General features: G+C 38.4%; 1 protein-coding gene across 7 annotated transcripts in view; it reads left to right on the top strand.

Annotated features, from left to right (window-relative positions):
- The window catches only part of LOC125318493, a 28546-nt gene that overhangs the window by 9816 nt on the left and 3112 nt on the right, over positions 1-15618 (top strand). For 4 of the 7 annotated variants that reach the window (XM_048289278.1, XM_048289281.1, XM_048289283.1 and 1 more), the window contains 9 exons: positions 5384-5461; positions 8306-8442; positions 9000-9119; positions 9651-9681; positions 11642-11663; positions 12213-12237; positions 13129-13167; positions 14290-14391; positions 15483-15588. In XM_048289278.1, the coding sequence (XP_048145235.1) occupies positions 5384-5461; positions 8306-8442; positions 9000-9119; positions 9651-9681; positions 11642-11663; positions 12213-12237; positions 13129-13167; positions 14290-14391; positions 15483-15588 (660 nt within the window). Of the gene's footprint in view, positions 1-3419; positions 3471-5383; positions 5462-8305; positions 8443-8999; positions 9120-9650; positions 9682-11641; positions 11664-12212; positions 12238-13128; positions 13168-14289; positions 14392-15482; positions 15589-15618 lie in introns of all 7 variants that reach the window. The other 3 variants (XM_048289277.1, XM_048289280.1, XM_048289279.1) reach the window with 1 other exon arrangement.

Below are 15618 nucleotides of genomic sequence, written 5' to 3'. Positions count from 1 at the left end.
GGGGCAATGCCAGTATACACATTAGGCAAACATTTAGTGGGCAATAACAAAATGCAGTGGTTTCCATTCGTGAGGTCAGGCAAGAGGCATAATCTAGAGCATGAGCTCTGTTAAAGCCCTTTATAGGCTGCCTAGCTTTGTTTGTGAAATGAATATGGCACAAAGAGGAGCGGCTTAATGAAATTTTTTTTCACAGCCTGTGGAATTCTTCTTGCATTACAGTATGATGCAGAGGTAGTTTGTACTGCTCTTACAGCAGTACAAATGAAAAGTGTAATAAGGGATGCTGTATATGCTTAGCTACTGGATCTACTAATCTGCATCTACATCCTTCAACTTTAAACCTGTAAATAGCACCATGAGTGAGGAAAGCTTCATTATGGTTGTTCTGTAAAACATGGAGTTGAGGAGAGGAATCCAGTCTGAAGATAAACTGCTGTTGTTAAACAGCTGTGATGACAAGTTCTTCCTCCACTGAAGGCACAAATGTTGTGTATTCTGCATTGTGTTCACCAGTGACAACCTTACCAGTATTCTGATCAGCATTTTAGCTTAATGTTTTAAGAGATTTATATGTTTTAAAATCTCTCTCCATGCTCAGTGTTTGTTAAACATGGCTAAGAATGTGGGTTTGGGGTGTATAACTACTGCTAAATCTTCAGAGGAAAAGCTTGAAAGTTCGGACTTAAAGACTAGAAGAGAAAATGTTTCAGAAGCTGTGATAATAAAGCATGAGATTGAACAGTACTTCAACACCCTTGCTACTTTTCTCTTGGAGAGCTCCTCTCTGCAATGGAATCTGGTGTCTTTGTGCACTTCCCCTTTTGTATTCAAAAGGGAATCCGCAGTTCTGAGCTCGGGACATCCTTGTTGCTGCTGAGTAGCTGAATTGACAGTGTCTGAAACTGCCCTTTTGTTTTGAAACGTGGCTTTATATTTCTGACAGTCATTAGGAATGTGTATGCATTACAAATACATATACAGATGTTTCTTTGTTCTTCTTTTATATGTTCAGCACTCTGTAATTGAATATTGAAATGAAGGGGTTTTTTTTGGGAATTGTTGTTCTTGGGGGTTTTGTTTGTTTGTTTGTGTACGTAGCTAGTATTTGGAAAATAGCTCTTACTAAATAAAATAATTAGTTGGAAGGGATTTCCTGAGACTGATAAGGTGATTTCCTAACTTCCTGGTTGAATCAGGACTACTGCCACTGCTGGATCAGCACTTGCTTGCCAAATCCTTGAACATCTCCCCAGGCAGAGTCTGCTACCTGTGATTAGTCAGTCTGTAGTTGCTCCGCTGTTTAGAAAGGAATTTTTATCCTGACATCTAATCTTTGCCCCTGAGGCAACTATTTCTGGCTGCTACTTTTTAATGCTTTTGTCACATCCCCACAGGGTTGGACACTTTGTAACTGCTGTTCAGGTATCCATGCTAGTGTATCTCCTCTTAGTCTCCACCAGACTAAAGAAGTCCAGCTCCCAAACCTGTTCTCATAAATTATTTGCCCTGGGTTGTTTGTCATGGTAGCCACTTTGCTGGACCCTCTCTGCTTTCTCTACATCCCACTTGAACTGAACAAGGATGATACTAGTCATCCTTACAAGTCCCAGATAATGGGGGATACGATATTCTGCAGTAAGTGGCCTGTGCAGTATCTCAGTGTTCCCAAGATCCCACTCAGCTAAAGCTGTGGCATTGGTTGTATCCCCTAAATTACTGTTGCCTGTGAATTTTCTGAGGGTCTTCTATGAATACCAATGTCAGTAACCTGGTTGGGGATGCATCGTTGTGGGCCCTGGAATTGCTCTTTGGGGTACTCTGTTGCTTACTGAACACCAGGAGGCTGCTTTGTTTCCCTTTGAGCCTGGCAAACCAGCTGATTTTCAGCTCATTGATCAGTCTGGTATGCTTTAGAGAAAATATTGTTTTGGTTTGGTTTTGAGATGCTTAAGAAATACATTATTGATAACATTAAAAGCCGTGTGGCTAGTAGGCATGAATTAAATGTTAGCCTGGAAACCTGCTATTGCTAAATGGGAGAGTCTTCAAGATCAAAACTGCTTTGTTAAAATTCTGCGGCAGCAATGTTTTTTACTTGATGCTTTTTCTTTTTTTTAATAAGGGAAAAAATCTCAACTCCCCAGTCTGCTACCTTTGGTGATAGCAGCAGCTACAACTTGGTTTTTAGCTTGACCATATTTGTAAAGTCTAACCATGTTAAGGTAGAATGTGCTGTGAACTGCTTCTGGTGCAATTCTCTGTAAATTCAGTTTGTTCCTAGAAGTAAACAAAATAAAGCACTTTTTCACATATACCTATTCATGTCATTTAGCATTTGGCCATGTTGTCTGCACATACTGGGCCCGGAATCTTAACTTGAGCTTCAGACACTAATTGAACAACTCTGACGTTGAGTAATTGTTGTACTTGCTGCATGCCTGGGGATCTTCTTTTGTTCTTGCTACCAGATACTTTGAAGCTTTTAACTGAAAAAGATGCATAATTTATTTTAAGGAATTGAGGAAGATACGCTTTCTTATACCCCTCCCTTATGTTAATATTGCAGAGTTGTTTGCATAGTGTTTGTTTGATTTGATTTACAGCTTTAACACCTATCTCTTAACTCCCTGTCTTACACAGAAAGGGGAAAAAAAATTATGTATGCAACGTTGTGTTTGCCATGACTGTTGAAAATTTCTTTTACCTCAAAATTACGAATTACATTTGCAAATAATTAATAATTTAACTTAAACTTTTACTTTTTCCATCAAATGAGTATTAGTATATCACCCTGTTTTAATCTTGAATGCTGTGACTTACAAAATATTGACATCATTAAAGCATGGTGGTTTGTGTCTGTCTATGGATTTGTGGGGGAGTGGGGCAAGGGAGAAGTTCCAACAGGAGTGTTAAGTACACATCTTAACATTCAGTCTGAAGCTCTGAGAGGTTAGGAATAGATACAGACTCCTATGTAAAAGAAGATGTGGTTTAATGACTATATTAATTGTGTCTAGGACTGTGTTTAGGCTCTGCATGTTTAGACCAGAAGCTTTTGTCAGGTACCTGGAACACAGATTGATTGTCATGCATGATATTGAATAGTTAAAATAATTAGAATAAGTGGCCAATATGAAAAGCACTTAAAAATCAAATAAGAATTGAGTATTCTGGGTTTCTGTGAGATTAATGTGATTGGTATTTTGTGTTTGGGGGCAAGGGGAGTGGAATGGGAGACGTGCTTAGAGCACTTAATGAATTTAAAAAAAGAAAACTATCAAGATGGAATGCTGAGCCTATATTAAACTGCAAAATGAAGATAACTGTTCAATTCCATAACATGTTTCAATGATCTACTAAGTACTTAATAAAAGCAAACGAGAAGAAGTAGTCTGACTGTCCAACTCTTGTCCTAGGTCCTTCAGCTCCAGTCCAAGCTCCAATGAAGTATCGAGTGCTCAGACGAGGTAGCTGAATATAAACAGCCTTTTTCAAATGCAACTTTGAAATCAGTGGTTTTATTTTAATGGTGACTAAAGCAGGTGGTCTAGAAAGAAGCGATGCAAGCTGCCAAACATTTGAACCATTGCTTTTCTTTTGTGCACTTGTTAATTTATGTAAAAAAAGTTCTTAGGAGAATATGAAGTTACAAGTATTTTTACAGAAAGACTTTCAAACTTGAGACATATTCATGATTCTCTGACAATATCTTAGTGAATCTAGCTAGTATTTTTTTAGTTGGTGAAGTTTTCAGTAAAAATTTTGCAGCATGCTCAGTGTACACATATGATACAGTGAAAGTATGACAAACCAAAAGCATATAAACCAAGAACAGTATGGGTTGTTTAGATGATACGAAGACAAGAGTATTTGGTTGCATGTTAGGAAACGAGAATGGCCATCACTTTGATGAGACCTTTATCTTTTTTTTGCGTGTATCTGTCCATATTAAGTCCAAAAGATGACGTGCCTTTGTCTGTCATCTTGGGAATAACCAGCTCACACTGAGCTACTGCGCAGGCACACAAATGCATGAGAATGACATAAGGCATTTAAATGTTGATAAAAATCTGTCTATGGAGATGAAGTATGTGGCACTGAATTGTTACATGTCAGCTCTGTCGCACTATGCTACTGCTGTCACAGGCGAAAAAAAAACCCCAAAGAAAACAACATGGAAAGATTTTAACAAGACTGTGAAATTTTGGTGGGAATAGGCAGCATTGTTCTGTGGCAGGAGGTGTCCCATGAGGTATTTTCCAGCACTGTTAAATTGCAAGAGATTTTTTAACTAAATTCTGGAACTTAGTGAAGTTTTTCTTTGTGTGCAGTTCTGGAGTTTGACTTGATGGAAGCACAGGCATATTTCTAGTGGAATGAATATTTAAGAATGAATATGAATTCCCTATTCTTGTGAAGTTGTGGTTGGGTTTTTTTTAGCCATAGCCTGATATCCTAGTGGGAAAGAATACAGTAACCATTGAGTGCTTGTGGTATTTCTATTCGTTTGCTCCAATTTGAAGAAATTAGCAGTGTTAATTACTCTTATGTAATTCATTGGTCAATTATGTGTAATTAGGTAGATGAGTTTTATTTCTGAACTTTTTTTTTCAGATTAAAAATACATATTTTAGCACTTCATCATGTTCTTTTATAATGTCCAACATTTGAATACACTTAATGACTCTTTGAGATGGTTTTGCAGGTGTATTTAGGTGAATTCTGCTGGTGGTGTAAGCTGAGCAGGAATGCTTTAGAACTGTTTTAGGCAGAGCAAAAACCAATCTGTTAAAACTCAGTGAGGAGCAAGATAGAGCCCTGATTGAAACACTGCTAGTTCAGACTCAGGAGTATACCTACTGTGTTTGTCCAGCCTTTGGGCTGCCCAGAACGCAAAAGGTATTTGCTGTATTAGTGGAGATTGTGTTCTTTGTTAGCCTTAAGGCGGTATAGTTCTTGGACTTCAGATTCCAAACAAGCAGTCCCAGAATGCTGTATGAGTATTAGAGTTTTAAGGGGAGGAGGGGGAGGTTGGTGGCTTTTATTTTTTTGTGAGAACTGACACAGTCTGGGACATGCTATGAATGTGAACTTTGTATCTTTCCTCAGTAAACTGAACTGTATTTTAAGTCTCATTTTGCTTATTTGATTATTTTCTTGAAGACATTAAATCCTTGTGTATAAAATTGTTATGGAAGACAAAGTGTTGGAATCTTTCTGTGGAGGACTGAGGTCTTGCCTGTTTTCCTTATGCATTTCAGAATGCAAATGAATTTTGTCTTCATTAAAGTCTCCATTAGAAACTCCTTTACATAGTTTGCACATAATGTCTATGATCTTAATGTGTAATGTCTATTTATGTGTTTATTTTTTACTTCAGTGAAGAGAGGCTTCACAAGGTACATAACCTGTCTGAAGGATTTTATGAATGATCCGAGAAGAGAAGAACCTCTAATTGGTATGTTTTTTTGTTTTATAAATTGTATGCCTTTGAATTTGTGACCAAAAGGCTTTCTTTTGAAATAAAAGGTGGGATTTTAGTTACTGATTCATTTTCTGTAAATGTATTTAATAACTTACCTATCTCATACCTTTTAAATTTTAGTTTATTACACTGAGTATTATAAAGGCCTCCTTAACTGTTAACTTGTTCCTGAAGGAGCCATCTAAGTAAAGAAGCTTTTCCCAGATCACAGAATGGTTGAGGTTGGAAGGGACCTCTGTTGGTCTTAACCCCTGCTCAAGTCCCAGAGAAGGTTGCCTGGGACCATGACTAGATGGCTTTTGAATATCTCCAAGGTGAGCAGCTCTAAAATCTCTCAGGGAAACCTGTGCCAGTGCTCAGTCACCCTTGCAGTCAGACAGTTCAGACAGTATCTCCTGTTTCAGTTATGCCATTGCCTCTTGTCCTGGCACTGGGCACCACTGAAAAGAGCCCGGCTCCCTCTTTGCACCCTCACCTCAAGTATTTATACACAGTGATGATCAGCCCTGAACCTTCTCTTCTTCAGGCAGAACAGTTCCAGCTCTCTCAGCCTTTTTTCATAGGAGAGATGCTCCAGTACTGTCGTCACTTTCATGGCCCTTCATGTGTCCGTATCTCTTGTCCTGGGCAGTCCAGGACTTGACACAGCACTCCAGGAATGGCCCTACTGGTGCTGGGTGGAGCCTGCTGTCAGCACTCCTCCTTGTGCAGCCCAGGATACCATCAGCCTTTGCTGGTTCATCTTCAACTTGGTGTCCACCAGGTCTTTTCCTGCCTATGTGCTTCCTGGCCAGCCAGCCCCCAGCATGTACTGGTACCTGGGCTTGTTCCTCTCTGGGTGCAGGACTTGGCACTTCCCGCTGTTGAACTGCCTGAGCTTCCAGCCCAGCTCCAGTCACTCAGGGTCCCTCTGGATGGCAGCACAACCCTCTGGTATATCGGGCATCCCTCCCAGTTATGTGTCATCATCAGCCTTGCTGAGGTTATGCCCTGCATCATCATCCAGATCATTAATGAAGGTTTTGAACAGGATTGGACCCAGTACTGACCCCTGGGGTGCACTGCTACCTCCTGGCCTCCAGCTGGACTTCATGTGACTGGTGACTTGTCCTCAGTCATGGTTCTTTATGGCTTTCCATTTGGTGGGATATAACAGATGTTTCTGTTTAGTGAAATATTTTTCCTCACTGTCCTTGGCTGTACTAAAAGAAATGAGATTAATTTTAACACTTGCTTTCTTTCTAACTGCTAGATTAGCCAACCCTTTGGAGAGAAGCAAGGCTACTTGTCAGCGGCCTTAGTGTTCCAAGTGTGTACTGGTGGCCTAGAGAAATAGGTTCTCTGATGAAGGCCTAAGTAGCAAATTTCCTAGTTTTAGCAGAAAATATCTCAGTTCAGTGCCTTGTCTTGTAGTTACTCCACATAATAAATTGCTAGGCTTTTTAATACTAATGCTTTACTGTAAGCATTTGTAATAGAAAACACTCTGGTTGCAAGAACACTTTCAGTTCATTTGGTGATAGTTTATTTTCAGAGTTAAGATTTAGCAGTATAATACTGTAGCAGGTCTGAGATGGAGTTGAATTTCTTCATAGCAGCCTGTATGTTTTGGATTTTTGACTGAAGCAGTTTTGATGACACCACAGTGGTTTTTCCTGTTGCTGAGCAGTGCACCTGCATCAAGACTGTTTTGTTACTCTGGGTCCTCACCCCTTGAATAAGCTGGGGATGGGCAAGAGACTGGGAGGTGGCACATCCAGGGCAGTTGACCCAAACTGACACAAAGGATATTTTGTACCGTGTAATGTCAGCAATCACAGTTGAGGTAAAGAAAGAAAAAAAGGGGGGGAAGCGGGATTGAACTTCCAAGGCGGCTGTTCAGAGACTGTGGGTGGGTATCGGTCTGCTTGTGGGGAAGTGAGCGATGGGTTTTTGCATGCTGGTTGGTTTGGGGGTTTTTTTACCCCTCTTTCCTTAACTTACTAAACTGTCTTTAAGTCCATGAGTTTTGTTGCTTTTGTTCTTCCTGTGTTCTCCCCACCCTGCTGAAGGGTGTGGATGTGAGTGAGCAAGCAACTATGTGGTTCTTGGCTGCTGGCTGGGATCAACCCATCACTAATAGAGAGTACTGGAAATTATGACATAAGGGAACAGCTGCAGGGTTTTCCTATTTGTTTTAAACTGCTTTTAAGTTTACTATGTTCAAACTTTTCAGAGTAAAACTTTTCATGCTGGGTAATAAGCCTCAAACTTGAAGATTTCTGACTACTTCTAAGGGATAGTCTCAGTAATTTCTAGGAAAAATGAAGAAAAATCCCATTTTCATTCTTGTAATTCTTAAAAGTTTATGTAACATTTTTAGATTATGAAAGATTCAGTTTTGTGAACTGATTAATGTCTTTCCTACGTCTGCTTTTACTTGGACACTTTCCAAATTATGTTTTATTAGTATTTTAAATGCAGTTTTTTAATCCAGACATTTGCATGGCATTTCCTATTCTCATTCTCTTTCTTAGTTTCTTGAAAAAATATCCCAGACAGGAGTAAATAATTTAGTAATGAAATATTTTTGTTGGGCTTGGAAATCCATAGATGGTGTACTTCCTTTCAGAACAAGACATTGGAAAGAGATGAATTAAGCTGATGTGGGTAATAAATCTAAAGAAGTATTGAAGTGATCCTGAAGGAGTGTTAAATTCTGAAAATGGAATAATTTCATACATTCATTTTGAATTTAATGAACAGCATTGAAAAGAATACATTTGTTTTTAGTAGTCTGTAGTAAAATAGAGGTATTTGTAACTCTTGCTTTTACAGGTTTAGAACATGTGGTTGAAATCAGATTTGAAGGAAGAAAAGATCCACGTTACGAGTGCAGGCTGTGTGGGTGTAATACAGAGATGGCACCTATGATAGAGCATCTTAGTGGATATAAACACAGAAGAGAATATATTGTGAGTAATTTTGATGCATTTTGATCAAAATTTCTTTCTAATACTCCCCTTCTATTTTTTTTTCTAAATAATTATATCATGTGAAGTTTAAACCCCCATATGATAAATTGTCAGTACTAGTATCGTTGACTCTCCCTGGGTGAGACCAACATGAAGAGCTGTGATGCTGGGAGCTATTGAGGCAGTGCAGTCCAGGGCTGCCTGTCTGTATCAGCTCCAAAGTTGGTTCCTAAGTGTTTGGATTGCTTTCAGGATCAGCTTCCTAAAACATTGTGATTCTTTTTTATTCCCCAGCATGTCCATAGCACTGCTGGATTTGGTACAGAGGGTGTGTCCTTTTGGTAGTAAGCTTTGCATGGTATCCATTTTTTGTTTCGAAGCCTACTGAAGTAACTCTAAAATTTGATTAGATGTGTTGCAGAGAAGAAATTAGCTCATAATGTTCAAATCAATGTTTACCAGTCTTGTGGAAGCTTGTCCAGATGGTGAAATGTGTAAATTTTTTAATATTGTGATATATTTTGATATTAACCTTTTCAAGCTGGTTTTATTTACAGTCTAAAGAATTTCCAGATAAAATTAGGAGAAAACCGACAGATGTAAAAGAATGCAAAGTCTCATTTTTCAGACGCGTAGCAGGAGAGCTAGAGAAGAGTGAAGGATTAAAAATGTATAAGGTAATTGGAAGTAAATGTAAAGTATCTGTTAATGTGTCTTTTATCAGTGCATTTATGTTTGATATAGTAAATTTTAAAAGTAATGCTGGCAAAGCTTGTTAAATTTGTGTGTGTTTCTAGGAAGTGTAGTAGTGAGTTGAACTAAGGCTTAACTTAAAGTTGCCCTGAAAAATCTGGGGAAAAGAGCAGTAGTATTGAAATCTGTCTGAAAAAAGCCAAAGCTTTTTATTTTTAAGGTTTTAGATGTTTTAAATTGAAAATTCTTTAGTCTGAATTCAGCGGTTTAGAAATTTCATTACTTTAACTTCAAAAATTTTTAGTTTTTGCAACTTAAATTTTCTCAAATGTAAGCAAATTTTCTCTCAAATTTCAGTTACATTTACAGGATTCTCTATCTGTGTGTGAGGAACCAATTGAATTACGTAGACATAAATAAAAGTACTTGTTCCTTTCCTAAAGGCAGTTGCTGTAGAGACTGTTTTTATGAAATTTTAATCAGAAAGTCTAATATGAAACTTTTTCTGTTTTTAGATTGAAGGTTACACAAGACCAACTACCTCATGTAAGTCTGTGAATTTCTTGAGTATAGTAGATTTGATATAATTGATATTTGGCCTAATTTGCCTTACTAGTTGAACTCAAAGTGTTTGACTGATGTAAAACACTCAACTTATAATGCCACGAAATGTTTTCAGAAATGTTTCTGGGTTTTGTGATTTTTGAAATGAGGAAAGAAGGAAATTGCCAGACTTCCAGTCTTCCTTAGATGTTTTTTAACTTCTTTGTTCTGGAGGTATTTGTGATACCTGCAGTAATTTGCTCATCAAGGAAAGTGAAAAAGTATGGAAAAATGGTACTTGATGGCTAAATTGATAAAGTCTCCTCCATCTCATTTCTGTCATCAAAAGGCTTAAATGCTGAATCACTGGTGAAAGTGGAAATTACTGTTCTTTAGCAAATCCATTGGAACAAGCAATGGAAACCAAACCCACAAACATAAACCAAACATTTTCTCTCATACTGTATGGCTGAGTTACATCCTTTGTTACTGTAGATGTGCTATAAATCCTTAATGATGCCAATCTGAAGCAATACCTCCTTGCTACGTTTTGACCCTAGTATTAATACCAGAAGGAAGGTAGGTTTGATTGAAATGGGTGAAAGTTGCGTAGATCAACAGAATTTGTCAGTGTGAATCCTGCTCCTGTAGGAGCCTACCACAGCAGTGCCTTTTTTCTTTTTGATTGATCATTGGTGGCTTCTGTGCCTTGTACTTTTTAATGTTGGTCTGCAAAACAAGGTGGTGGATAATCTTTTTGATCTCTTTTTGTGTCTCTTGTGAAGAAGAGGGAATGTGACCCAGGAATCAGCTCAGTAATTCTCAGTTCAGAGTAAACTGACATCAGTCAAGTCAGCAGACTTCTGTAGAAGCGGAAGACAAGGTCAAATATCAATCTGTATCATCAAAAACAGTGATCCCACCCAGTCCTATAGGATATGAAACTCTGGAGAAATGGACAGGAGGGAAGTTATCTGCAAAAACGTTGTGCCTTTCAATATAAAGGTTTGCTGTGGTTAGATGATAGGATCAACATCAAGTGAATTCCAGAAAAAATCCCTCTGGTTATTTCAAAGAAAATCATGGTTAAAGGTTTAGCAGCTGTGTGTCTTTAGAATAGGTCATACTGGCAAATTTCAAAACTCCCTTCTGACAGTGAGAATGAGTTTGAAGATAGAATTAAGAAAGGTCATTTGGTGACATGTACTAGTGTGCAAGCGATGAAATGGATGTTACAGCTTCATCAGCCCATTTTACCCATGTTAACGGGAGCTGGTCAGCATGGTAACACAAGTCTTTCAGCCTCATCTTGTAGGGCCAAAGATGTCACTTGGCTGAGAATGATTACAAGTCCTGTTGCTTATCCTGGAATACCTGTGTTGATAAATGCTTAAGAAGTGATAAGTTATGTACCATGCAGTAGCTGGTTCTCTGAAGCATAGTTACTCTTTTAGACCGCCTTGTTTTGTTGAGCTTTTCTTCCCTCCCTCCTTCCCTCCCTCCCTCCTCATGCTTATACATTGACAGAGATGAGATGGTCAGACATTCCAACCGCCATAAGTTCTTGTTGGAGGCTTAACGATTGTACATGCAGCTTTGAGGTTCACTGGTATTTACTCAGGAAAAACCCACGTGCAAACCTTGTAACTTTTTTGCATGGAGGAGACACGCCCACCTCAGTTTATTCCATACAGGCTTCTTGTGTGGGAGTCAGCTGCCAGAACATCGATGCTGTAGGGTACCCTGCAAAACCTTTAGGGCTCAGGTGTCCCACAGACTTTTCATCAAGGATGACTGCTGGTTTCTAAGATGGCAGCATGTGCCATCTGCTGCAGAATCCTGCCCTTTACAGAAACGGCAGCCACTTCACAGCCAGTAACTGTTCTGTTTGTGTAATGCTTCCGTTGCAGTAATAACAGTGCAAACCTTGTGATGTTGCTAATAATTCTTTTTCATTTTCTAGCCCCACAGAAGAAGAAAGCAAGGTGAGAGTACTACATCCACAGGGAAATCAAAAGAGATTTTTAAATCTATTTTTCTGTAGCAAACATCATGACATATGGGGAAAATATTTTATATTGTCTTTCCTCTGTACTTATTCCTCTTCTGTAAATTGTTCTTTTTTGTCTGTGAGGAAATAGTAGCTATGGCTTTTGAAATACTGCACCCAAAAAGAAATTGCAATTGAAATTTCAAGCTGTTTCTATTCTATGTGGAATATCATTGGCTGAGTAGGTTTTATAAAAAGCTGTTTATATAGGAAGAAAAAGCCCAACCCACCATTGTTTTAGTCATCTTCTTTAGCTGATTTGTGAAGAAGTTAATCTGTACTACTGATCTCTTTGAGAGTCAGTCAGAATAAGGATCTTTACAGCATACTTAAAACACTGTTACTTTTTAGAGAAAGATATCCAGTATTGATAATTGATATAAATTTGGAAACTGAAATATTTTGGTTCTATATACTATGAGTAAACCTAATGTTTTGGTAATTTTTAGAATGCAGCTTAATACTGTAATTTCTTTCTTTTAAGGTGGGAAGATGATTATAAGCATGAGGTATGTAGAGGCAGTAAGTCCACACAAGTGTTCACATGCCCGCAAGTGTCTCATGTTGTTGCAGTTTCTTTATGCTTGCTGCTTTTCATTTTTCTGGAAAATGTTTACTCTTTGGCTTCATTTACTATTTTATTAATATTGTTGCAGAAGCAATTGACCTAATGAGTCAGAATTTTGCGTTCATCACAGCAGAGGGGAAGAGAATACAGTACCTTTGCCTCAGCTCTCATAAATCCTGTTCAGAGCCACTGAGAGTGTCAGAGCCAGTGTCTGCAGGCCAGGTCTCCCAGCCTGTGCTGCAGTCTCCCCTTCCCTGTTTTGTCCCTCTTCAGATCAAAAGTATTCTATACTGAAAGTTCGGTTTGAATCTTAAGATACCTCTAAAGATTTACCATCCTTTTTTCTAACTCAGAGGTGAAACTCAAAATGATCACTGAAATATCTGTCCTGATTGGTGCTGGACACAAACACTGAGAAGTGCCTTGTTTTTTATCTTAGTGGCAGAGTTGGTTGTGTAGGCCTCAGGCTGGTCAGGTACTATGTTAAACACAGCTGAGCACTTTACTTTTTTAAACATGATTTTGGACCTGAGTGAGGAAAGCCTGGGAAAGATAGCTCTTGTAGGTGTGTGGCTTAGATGTGAAATGTGTTCTTCCTGGTAGTAATGGAATTGGAAGTAATGCAGTTGTGTTTGTAGCAGCTGCTACCAAACTGATATTGAGCATCTAAGGTTACATGTTTATGGCTGTGACCTAAAATGATATCTTTTCTTTGTGTTGACTTTTATTGTTGGATAAAAGATTAAAAGGTTTTGTTCTGTACAAGATGATGCAACAACTGCTGTAATATTTAGTCTTTTAAAGTTTTTTCCCCTATTCTGCAATCTCACAGAATGATCCTGTTCGGAAACAGAAAGCTCTGGAGTTCTTGGTATGTATGTAAAATAATCGTGATGAGAGTTGTGAGGTTTCATCAGTATGATGCAGTGAATATTGTGAAGGAGCCTCTGATTACTGATCAAACTCATTTGACTACAACATTAATTTCTATTTTAATGGACTCTACCCTTTGAAAAATTAGTGCAGCTGTAGCTTAGCTCAGAACAATTGGCTGGATTAAATGTGAGCTCTTGGCCTGTTCTAGGGATGACTCTCCCCTTTGCTGAGGAGCCACTCTGACAAGCACTGTTAATTAGCAGCACTGATGTTGCTCAAGTGCTGCTGTCTGCCTGTATCTAAAGGGATTGTTGATAATGCTGAGCGAGAGGAGCCAGTCTGGTCTGGCTGCCAGAGAAAGCACAGCTGCTGGTCTTGGAGTGATTGGGGAAGTTTTATCAGCTCTGTTGCTGTTGACAGTGGCACAGTAAGCCTTGGTTTGTCTTCTGAGTTTATGAAAATACCTGACCATTTGTGTTCAACATTGTACTCTGTGAAAATCATGTTCTTGTACCTAAGGCAATTGGAAAATTTCATTTGAATTTGAATTGTGTTTATACACCAAAATCAGAAGTAGAATGTTGTGAGATGTATGCTTCATTTCTTCCACGCTGTAGTTACTTGTGACTTCAGAAAGAGAGAGAGAAAAAAAGCAAGTCTAAGGGATAATCAGTAAACTACAAAAAAACTTGGTAGTTAATTGACTTTTATCTACAGGAATTACAACTATTCCTTACAGAAGACTGCCTATATTCTTTTAACTTACTGTAATCACTTATAAATTAATTTACTTACTAATCAGCCTGAATCTTATTTTTTATTCAATCTTCTACACAGAAAACATAAATTTAGGACTTGTCCCCTTCTCTGTCTGCAACAAAATGTTTATGACTGTCAGTACAGGAGTGGCACAGAAATCCATGTTTTACCTTTTATCTGGCCATAATTATGTTCCCAATTTATTTTTTTGATATTTGTGTATACATTTATTATATATGCCATATGTTAATTAATAGTATAAATTAGGTTATACCAAAATCAAAGTGTAACTTTGATCTGTTTGTGTATATGACCCTTCAGCACCCTAGTGACCAATTCTAACCGTGTTTTTTGACAGGAGACTTTTCACATCACCTCAGACTCAGAAGCAACACTTGTTCTTCACATTACACAGGAACTCATGGAGGCTTTGAAGACCTTTTGTGAAAAGAAAGCAGCAGTAAGTAACATCATCTTGTCCAGAGTTGTTTTACCATTGGGAGGAAAGGAGTGGTTAAACTCTCTGTGTTAACACCCTGCCAAACTGAACAGTTCAGGCATGGGTCAAAACCCCCTGTTAAATAGACTTCAATTTTCTTTTTTTACAATTTCTAGGTAACAAAGGTACTGATTGCATGGCACATTTCTCTTAGTATTCCATCATCGTGTATCTGTTTTGGTTTTTTTGTGCGTTTGTTCTGTTCTGGGCACCATTTTGCTTCTTGATGACAGGTTGTCTTCCTTTTTGTGTTGGTCCCTTGCTTGATAGCTTTTGTTCTAAGATCAGTGAGGCTTTAAGCCCCACACAAATGTGCCATTTTTTTCTTTGGTGGGCATGGGGGTAGGTTTGTCTTTCTTATAACTTATATCTCTGCTCTCAGTTGAGAGTTCTAATCTCTTAAGACTAAGGTAGGTAAGATGTTCTTGACTATCTGTTGGTCCTTACAAAGCTCCATAGCTTCTTTGCAAAGAAGTTGACTACCTGTGGAAAAAGGAGTCTGAAGAATGACTAGAATCTTTGAAAAAATGATTAATGACTCTGGCGGCTGCTGGTTCAGAAAATGCAGGATGTGTGTTTTTCTGAAAGCTGTTTCAGACTGTTTTCTCAATTGTATATTCCATGTCGTGTGCTACAGTAACTGTCTCTGTGCAAATGCTGCCACCAACACCAGTTAAATATTGCTTCTGTAGCTTAATCTCTCAGCTGGGCCTTCCATTCTGCATTCCCCAGTGGGAGGCAGGATTTGCATATGTACCAGTTTTATATTTTAGCCAGGTGATGATGAGAGAAATGAGGCAATAAATTTGAAACAGGAGACGTTGTCTTCACCAGACACCTCCTTCTGTTCTCCAGACACTTACCTCTTCCAAATAACACTTTGGAAAATTGTGGTATAATGTGGTAACAGCACATCCCTCATATGGACTTGGCTATCACCTAAAATTGTACTTTGCTAACTTTCTATGGGAAATTTATTGCTTTTTAAAATTCTTAAAGTTCTTAAATTCTTGCATTTGCAAGCAGACATTCTGACCTTTTGCTTTGCCTAGGTTAATTACACCAACAGTTTAGGCCCACTGATGTCAGTACCTCAAGATGAATTTCCAGAAGGGAAAAGCAACCCAGAACACTACGGGCCAGATGGAGAATACGAAGGTAATTTAGATATTTTGTTCCACTAGTTTG

This window comes from Corvus hawaiiensis, chromosome 30 (genome assembly GCF_020740725.1).
Source record: "Corvus hawaiiensis isolate bCorHaw1 chromosome 30, bCorHaw1.pri.cur, whole genome shotgun sequence".
NCBI lineage: Eukaryota > Metazoa > Chordata > Aves > Passeriformes > Corvidae > Corvus > Corvus hawaiiensis.
The sequence above is the reverse complement of the archived record's forward strand: the minus strand, read 5'-3'. Positions and strand labels throughout refer to the sequence as shown.